This window comes from Aulostomus chinensis, chromosome 8, assembly GCF_037954235.1.
Source record: "Aulostomus chinensis isolate RoL2024-O1b breed Wild chromosome 8, RoL_Achi_v1.0, whole genome shotgun sequence".
In the NCBI taxonomy this organism is placed as follows: Eukaryota; Metazoa; Chordata; class Actinopteri; order Syngnathiformes; family Aulostomidae; genus Aulostomus; species Aulostomus chinensis.
Genome location: NC_141327.1, coordinates 13,088,480 through 13,097,145, shown reverse-complemented (window position 1 = coordinate 13,097,145; position 8,666 = coordinate 13,088,480). Strand labels below are relative to the sequence as shown.

General features: G+C 45.7%; 2 protein-coding genes across 2 annotated transcripts; one reads left to right on the top strand and one right to left on the bottom strand.

The window, feature by feature from the left end:
- Window positions 1–2,029: 2,029 nt before the first annotated feature.
- Window positions 2,030–4,622, top strand: xpa (xeroderma pigmentosum, complementation group A). Its single transcript, XM_086211053.1, has 5 exons — window positions 2,030–2,431; window positions 2,527–2,632; window positions 3,018–3,183; window positions 3,372–3,489; window positions 3,576–4,622. Exons 1-5 carry the CDS (start codon window positions 2,149–2,151, stop codon window positions 3,728–3,730), a joined length of 828 nt encoding a protein of 275 aa, XP_086067179.1. The 5' UTR covers window positions 2,030–2,148; the 3' UTR covers window positions 3,731–4,622.
- A 752-nt stretch (window positions 4,623–5,374) lies between these two features.
- Window positions 5,375–8,363, bottom strand: kpna7 (karyopherin alpha 7 (importin alpha 8)). Its single transcript, XM_086210144.1, has 12 exons — window positions 8,201–8,363; window positions 7,947–8,090; window positions 7,790–7,875; window positions 7,406–7,574; window positions 7,226–7,325; window positions 6,909–6,991; window positions 6,678–6,764; window positions 6,391–6,567; window positions 6,083–6,316; window positions 5,824–6,006; window positions 5,606–5,752; window positions 5,375–5,510 (listed from the first exon to the last, which is right to left on the bottom strand). The coding sequence occupies exons 1-12, from the start codon at window positions 8,264–8,266 to the stop codon at window positions 5,424–5,426; spliced, it is 1,563 nt and encodes a 520-aa protein (XP_086066270.1). The 5' UTR covers window positions 8,267–8,363; the 3' UTR covers window positions 5,375–5,423.
- Window positions 8,364–8,666: the final 303 nt, after the last annotated feature.

Genomic DNA, 8,666 nt, shown 5'->3' with positions numbered 1-8,666 from the left:
GGTGGACTGCAGATGCGTAGTGCGCTCTAGCTTTCTGAAGACTGTTAAGTCTCTTAAGCGTATTGAGATCCGCCTGTCTTGATGAGTCTTGATGTGTTCGGTATTTAACAACTTAAAAGCTAACACTTTCATTCAGACCTCACATAGAAATTCATATTTTTCGATAAAAACAAAACAAAACAAAACAAACTGGAATCTTTGCAAGTCAGGAGAGGAGGGGTTGCAGCAGGGGATCGAAACATCTGCATTAAACACTTCCTGGTGTCCGAGTCTGGACCACCAGACTGCACGCCACCTCCCTCAGGTTTTTTTTTGTTTGGAAAAACTATTTATTTTTATGGCCTATTTTTTGTCCATCCACCTGTATAATATCTGTTTTATGGGTAAAATACATGGACTGAAAAATCAAGTTGGTTAAAATCTGAAATTTGGTGACTCTTGAATATTACAAACGCTAAGAATCCAAGAAATAACAAACTGTTCAAATTGAATGAGATTTCAGATTCAAGTAGATTTTCCTCTTTGACCCAGAAGGGGCAAAAACAAAGAGGCTGTAAAAACAACTGGATAAGGGCCTGCATGTGTGTGATTTAAAGGTGGTAGCATATATCTGATTTTTACAAAAGCGGAAGACATCCCACCCCCTCCCCTTTTCTCTATCTTGTACTTCCATGACTTCCTTTTAAGGGGAAAAACATCAGCAAAAGCACGCTGAAAAACGACTTTAAAACTCGGTTCGCTTCACCTCGTCGGCTCTCTCACAACAGTTGTCAGATTTGCAGCGTCATCTATCAGAGGTGAACTGCTTTAACTTCACACAAGCCTCTTACAGTAGCATGTGGCATTGGACATCTGAGGACAACCAATAAAAGATTCAGTCCACTGTCTGTTCCCAAGCTGCTTCTCTTCTACACTCACTGTCTGGTTGCCACTTTAGTGACACTGGGACAGGAAGAGCGGCCCAGTGGGTGTGTGTGTGGATATATCTGGTGGTTATTAGAGTCTGAGTGGCATCAGTTGTACTTCCTCTGGAAGCGCTGAAGCAAGAACTTTTGTCTTTTATTAAACATCTGCTGAGGGTAAAAAACAAGAATTTGTCTTCTCTGAGTTTGGTGCTTTCATCAGTCATAGTTAGTGTCTGCTGTGGAATAATTAAAGTCATATAACAAAAGAGTAGGTCATAAAAGAAGGTTTTAACGTCAGATGTTAATAAAACAGGCAGCACGGTGATGCAGTGGTTAGCACAACAAGAAGTTTCAGGGTTCGAGTCCCGGCTCCAGCACAGGATCTTTCTGTGTGGAGTCTCCATGTTCTCTCTGTTCCTGTGTGGGTTCTCTCTGGTACTCCAGCTTCCTCCCACAGTCCAAAGACATCAAGAGAGGACGAGGCTGATTGATACTCTAAATTGACCGTAGGTGTGACTGTGAGAGTGAATGGTTGTCTGTCTCTATGTGTTGACACTGTGATGGACTGGTGACCTTTTGTGCATTTATTTATTTATCCCCTTGGGGAAATTTGATTTGCAGGAGAGAAATTCTCATGACATCGCATAAAACAACAATTGAACACATCCACAGTCATACAAACACGCCAGCTATACATAAGGAAAAGGAAATATAGATAGATAGATAAAGTTTGTAAACACAAGTATCCTCAAATATCCTCAAATAGAAACACTTGGGCCAGACCAGCTGGACACCCTGTTACTTAGTCCAGGATGAACCCCACCTCTCGCCCGAAGGCTGCTGGGATAGGCTCCAGGCCCCCCCCCCCCAACCCTTAACAGGATAAGAGGTAGAAAATGGATGGATGGATGGATGGATGTCAGTTTAAATGAAGAGATCATTTTAAGACAAAGTGCAATAATTGTCATTATCTTCGCTCACATATTCTTTGCCCTTAAAATGTGAAACGAGTTTGTTGCTAAAACAGTAAATTTTGATTTTAAAGCTCAAGTCTCTACAGTCTTTACACCACATGGCGGCGGTAATGCTGCTAGAAGTTCACCCAAAAACGACGAGGGAGAAGCTTCCGGAAGCCAGCCTGTCAGTTTGGTAACAGAGCAACGGTGTTGTTATCCTGAAGGTCTGAAGTCGTCTGCAGACCCTCCTCGTCGTCGATGAGGTGGTGTGTGTTTCAGGGGGCAACATGGACCCGTCACAGTCAGAGGGACCGGATGTTGTGGGTCCCGGTCCACAAGAAACCTCCAAACCAGAGCTGTCTGCAGCGATGCGGGCTAAGATCGAGAGGAACCGGCAGAGGGCGTTGATGCTCCGACAGGCACGACTAGCGAGCCGCCCTTTGTCCGCCGTGGAGGGCGCTACTACTGCCAAAGTCTCCAAGACCATCGACTCCGGGGCCGGGTTCTTCATCGACGAAGAGGAGGATGGAGAGGAAGAGCAGAGGGCTGTTCAGGTGGTACAGCAGCCAGGTAAGTTAAAGTAAGACCGTGTGTGTGTGTGTGTGTGTGTGTGTGTGTGTGTGTGTGATAGTTTATTTACACGTATTTCTGTGTGTTATCTCCAGCTCCAGTCATAGAACCAGACTACCTGGTGTGTGACGATTGTCAGAAACCGTTCATGGACTCCTACCTCAGTAACAGCTTCGACTTGCCTGTCTGTGATAAGTGCAGGTGTGTACACACACACACATACATACACACACACACACACACACACACACACACAGTTCAAATGATCATAAAACAAACCTTGAAATATCATGGAAGTTGAAGATAACATTTTCCAGGCTCACATAAATAAATTTGCTTTACAAAATGTGTGTGAACCCTGTGTGTATTGTCTTTCACTAATACAAAGATATGTTGACTATATTATGACAAATATTCTTCGTTGCCATTGCATTTAAACTTCAGGTCAAACATGTACGTTTCTCCTCATTTGTTGTATTACAGACTTAAAGAATCAAAACCATGTTTTTGTTTCATCTCTGATGCTAAATTCTACCGTTTCTGATGACTGAAAATGGATCAAAACGTAAATGTCCGACCACTTCAGGGACAACGAGGAGAAACACAAGCTGATCTCTAGAACCGAAGCCAAGCAGCACTACCTACTGAAGGACTGTGACCTGGACAAGCGAGAGCCTCCGCTCAGATTCATACTAAAGAAAAACCCCCACAACCCACGCTGGGGGGACATGAAGCTCTACCTGAAACTGCAGGTAACCAAGAAGGAAATGGCAATTAAGATGTCTCACAGTTTGATCCTAATCTTTGCCTCTAAATGTTAGAATTCCGTTTTGTAAAACTTGATCTTTGAATAGTATATTAGCAGGATAAATATTAAAAGGAATGTAGCTTTCGATCTTCTTTCTCGTCGAGTCTTTTTATGTTTCTGCGTATGCTCCAGGTGGAGAGGAGATGCATGGAGGTGTGGGGTTCGGAGGAGGCGCTGGAGGAAGCTCGGGAGACAAGGGAGGAGAACAGAGAGGTGCAGAAACAAAAACGCTTCAACAAGAAGGTCAAAGGTCAGTTTACTGTTAGAGCCTAAAAGAGAGGGTGGTTGGGTAGTAAAAACTATGCATATAACATTCCCCTGGTGTGTGTGTCTCAGAGCTGCGCAGGGCAGTGAGGAGCAGTATGTGGACCAAAGACACAAGTGTTCACCAGCATCAGTACGGACCAGAGGAAGTGGTGGATCCAGAGGAGGACCTCTATAAGAAAACCTGCACCACCTGTGGACATGAACTCACCTATGAGAAGATGTAGACACACACATACACACTCACTGTTCTGTTACAGAGGAGTCCGATGCTGAGAATTGCACCGTTCACCGATCCACTCCTTCAACTGGTCGGGTTTTTTTTCCTGGTATTTTTTTCAATTTTCTAGCAGTAATAAAACACTTTGTTCCAGCAGAAATTTGTCTCTCTGGTAAAAAACAAAAATCCCTCTCCTTTATTAGTGCTGCACGTCCCTTTGACTTAAAGCTACTGAATTAATGCAGTGCAGTTTTGTAGTTCCCCAGCTGCCCGTTTCACTCCACTACCTTCACTTCCTTTATTTTAAACAGGCTCTCAAAGACACCATGTTGAAACCTATTGAATTGAATGAAGTGTATGTTAGAACCTCATTCTTCCTGCTTTTGTCCTGATCCAAATGTCCATCACACCACTGCGATGCATCTTCTGTCCTGGATGGTGAGGTTAGATGGGATGTGGAACTTCACGTACTCCCATGAATTCAAGTGACCGATCCCGTCACTCAACTTTTCCTTGGAGCTTTAGAAGGTTTTTTTGCAGGTTTTACATTGTAGGCTTCAGTGATAGTTACTGGAATTTGGCTGATAAAGAAACCCTTCTACTCCACGAAAGAACTGCTGACTTAGAGCCAGAGCTCAATACTCAACTGTAGTTTAAGGACATACTACCAGCTCTTGTTCTGATTGCGAAGAGTTAAATATCAACAAGAGATTAAAATAGTCAGTTTTGCTCCATTGGTGGATCCTGATGTGTGACGGATCGTATGTGCTGTTGCCATCAGCTGTAGGTTTTTGCTCAGGAAGTAAATAATTTGAAAATGTTTATATGAAGATGTATTTAACTGAAATGTAACATTAAAACTGTCTTTTTAAATGGAGGTGGTAAAATCTTTTTCCAGTGAAGAGTGCAAGGCTCCAGCTCCAAGCAGCATCCCGAGAAGAGCCATGTTACACAGCTTCAGCATCCCTCACTTTGCTGATCTGAGAACCATCTTTGAACGAAACAGTTTGCATTGTACCCAAGTATTTAGTCATGTTTTCAGATTATAGTATTTTCACAGTTGGGGTGATCAGCAGAAACCTGGGCATCTCAGTGTGGGTTGAAGTTCCTATGGCTAACTTACAGTTCTACACAACTCATTTCTGGTGCATTAACACTGCTGATTGTGTAATCAAGGGCTGGTGGGGAACATTTAAAATACAAAGAATGCATTTTACTTCTTTTGCAAACAAGACTGACAAACCGTTCTGAAATAAACCTTCCCTTAATGGAGGAAAAGCCTGAAGTTGAACCGGCACTCATTCCAAGCCTGCAGTTTTAGTAGCTGCATGAGCGCCACCTTGACGCCAAATGCAAGTCAACTCATGGGAGTTGACCAAAACCACTGAGGTCGTGACCCAGTTTTGAGTGCTCAGACTGCTTGGTTCCCACACCTCAGAAGAAGAGAGTTCAGGAAGATGAGTGAGAAACGGGGCAGTGTAACAGCCTTCAGTTGCAGTGTAACATGAGCGCCGTTACTTTGAAATGCCTCTGGCGTGACGATGAGGAGGCGCCCTTCATCTAAATGTCCTGCCACGGTGTTCATGCACCTTCATGAGCACATCTGCAGTGTTTGGTCAAGTTCATTTAACAGTTAAATTACTCCAAAGTCTCTGGCAACAGCACGGTACAATATTTATTTAAACATACAATGTAACAGTTTAAAATTCAAACATTTTTGGAGCGTCGGTGCTCTGAAACACAAAGGAATCTTCTTTTGCGTCAACCTTTAGGGCCTCCATCTCCCCCTGGAGGGACGACAGGAGAGTCAGTGCTGAAGGTGCCCTGCCATCAAAGTGATGTTTCATACCTCACACTCTGAAATTCAAGTGCATGTACTTACGTCGCCAAAGTACTTCTCAACTAGATTGTGTGCTGCCTGGTACACAGCCTCATTGTCGTGGGTCTGGAGCATCTCAATGCGGTCCAGTCCTCCCAGTTCTTCCACCAGCAGGCTCAGTTTCTCTGTCTCACCCAGCTTCTCTGCTGCCTGAATTGCAGGGTGGTAGCTGAGGTCACATCTGAGTCGCTGCCAGCATCATAACCTTTGTTTCCACTCACCAAGAAAATGTTACTGATGGCGTCCAGTATGACCAGGATGACTTTGGCATCTTTGACCCGCAGCAGGTTGAGGATAGCTTCCAGTGCTCCACTCTGCACTAGCTGGACCACCTGCTCTACAGTGCCCCCACTGGTGAAGTTTGTCACTGCCCACACAGCCTCCCTCTGAGTCTTGAAGTCTCCCTGTAAGGACAAGAATCATTTGTTGCATTTCTATAACTGCACTTCAGATCAAGGCTTCCTGCTGATACAAACTCACGCAGCGGAGTAGTTCTACTAAGGGAGGCAGGAGGCCACAGGTGATGAGCTGCTGGATTTGCTTGCATGGTCCGGCAGCGATGTTAGACAATGCCCACGCTGCCTCCTTCTGCACATTAGCCTTTGGATGTCTCATCAACTGAGGTAGGACGCCGAGAACACCAGCATCAATAACCATCTGGGTCTGCAGGTCCGAGCCGCTCACGATGTTCCCAATGGAGCGAAGAGCCGGGGTCTGGAGGTATAGACAGATTAAGTTAGCCTTCAACAGGATGGTGGATCAAATTGTGTACACTAAAGATGCATTACCATGACACTTAGCTCCTTGTTGCTAATGAGCTCCACCAAACGAGGGACAATGCCAGTCTTCACCACGATCTCAATGCGGTCGTTGTCGCCATCTGTGAGGTAGGAAATGGCCCAGCATGCATCTGACAAGATGTCCTTGTCACTGAGATGGAGAAACTGGATGAGAGAAGGAAGCAACTGCAGAAAAAACAGCAGGTTAGCCTTTCCTGTCCTGGATGGGATGAGTTACATCTGGTGCAGGATGCCTTTTTAAAAGCGTCTAGGTTGTCTAGTTGTGATTTCATTACCTGCTGGACGGCAGACAAAGGTGGGAAGGGGTTCTTATTTCTGCACAAGTTGGACAGTGTCCATGTAAGGTTCCGCAAATATCCAACCTGGAAAGAGAGCCATTATATGCAGCAATAGGGCAGTAAAACTCAGCAGGCTGATGGAGTTGACCAACAGTGTACTGCTGCAGCAGGTTAGCTTTCCATTAACTGCTAGAGTATTTATTAGGGCTCATCTTGAAAATGACTCACTGGAGTTTCTGGGGAGATGCGGGCAAGTAGGGCTGGGATGACATTGCATTCAATCAGGACGTCTCTATAGGCCGGACCATCACCTGTCAACGTTTGGGGAGAGAATACAGGCAGATGGAGGCACTGTGATAGCCTTCATTAAAGAGAATCGGCAAATTCGATGAGTTACGGACGAACAGTGCATCATCATGTCCTTTACACAAGACTACTGGAAATACCGTACCAAAAAAGGGAACACAAGTAGACAGTCAGTGCTCCCTCAAGTGGAGACCCACACTTTTGGTAGTGTTGAAATTCTGATTAACTTCACATCTAACCTGCAATGTTCCCGAGGGCCCAGACAGCCTGTTCACTGATGTGCAGCAACGGTGAGGCCAGCAAGGCAATGAAACTGGGTACAGCCCCGTGTTCCACCACCTGATGGCAGACACACAGGTGACGACCACTCGTCAGAAGACCTCATGCTGTTCATTTCTTTCTCGGAGCAGCGATCCCACCTGTTGCGTATGCCAGGATGTTCCAGAGGCGATGTTGGTAAGAGCCCAGGCTGCTTCAAACTGAAGCGTGGGCTCATCATCCATACCCAGGAAGAACACGAAGCGGGAGAGAAGCCCGGCATCTATGATGTCCTTCAGAGGGGGGTTACGCTCCTGAGACAGCAGCTTCCTGGGGAGGTGGAGGTCAACGTCAGTCCAAAAGAGATGCAGTTGAGTGTGGGAAAGTTTAACCTGCAGGCAACACCGCAAGCTAACCTGCTTGATATCACAGGCATCACTCTGTTGTGTCAGGACAGTGACAGGTACGTCTAAAGACATGTTGATCCAACAGGACCTTCATTTGAGGTTTTTTTTTTCCCCCCCATCTTGGACAGTGCAGCTCACCTGGCAGCCTGACAACCTCGAGTCTGAGCCTCCCTGCTGTCGCTGTTCACGTCTTTAATGATGTCCTCGAGGGTGAGAGAGGGAACCTGAAAGCCACACGACTTGTTAAGCTCATACTTGGGAGTTAAACGACACAAAACACAGTCAGCGAACTAACCTTATCATCAGAGACGTAGTCGGGGGACAGGGCCTCCTCATCCGGGACAGACGACCGCGTGATGTTTCTCCTCTTCAAGAAGTTTTCGTTCTTGTGAGCTTTACGCAGCTCTACGCACTCGGATATCCTCTTCTCTCTTAGTTTCTGAAAATATGGAATCATAACGTAAGATTAGAGTGAGTGTGTGTGTGTGTGTGTGTGGGGGGGGGGGTCCCCCTAAATAACGCTGTTCCCCGTCAAGTAACTCAACTCACGGCTGGATCTTTCCCCTTGTTCTTAAACTTGGACAGTCGCTCGTCGGTAACGTTCTTGGTGGGCATGGTGGCTCTCACGCACGGTGGTGGGCAGGTGACGTCCCTCCTCGTGACCTGTCCCTACCAGTTGAATTTAATGGCGGCAAAGTAGCCGAGCTGTGTCAGGTGAAACTAATCACCTGTGATTGACGTGCCAATCACGCGCAGCTGTGGGAACCCGGAAACGAACGTCTCCCCGGAGCCCGCAGGCGACATTGCCGTCGTTGAGAGAAATTTACTGTTTTACTGTCACACGCATGGCCGGGAACTAAATAGAGGGGTCCCTTAATGCGATTAGAAAAGAGAACAGAATCTGCAAAAGTAATGAGAAATGAAAAAAAGAAATTAAAGCCAACAGAAATAAAGTCAAGGAATAACGAAGGACAAGCTGAGAGTTAAGATATAGTAGTGCACAATATAATAGTAA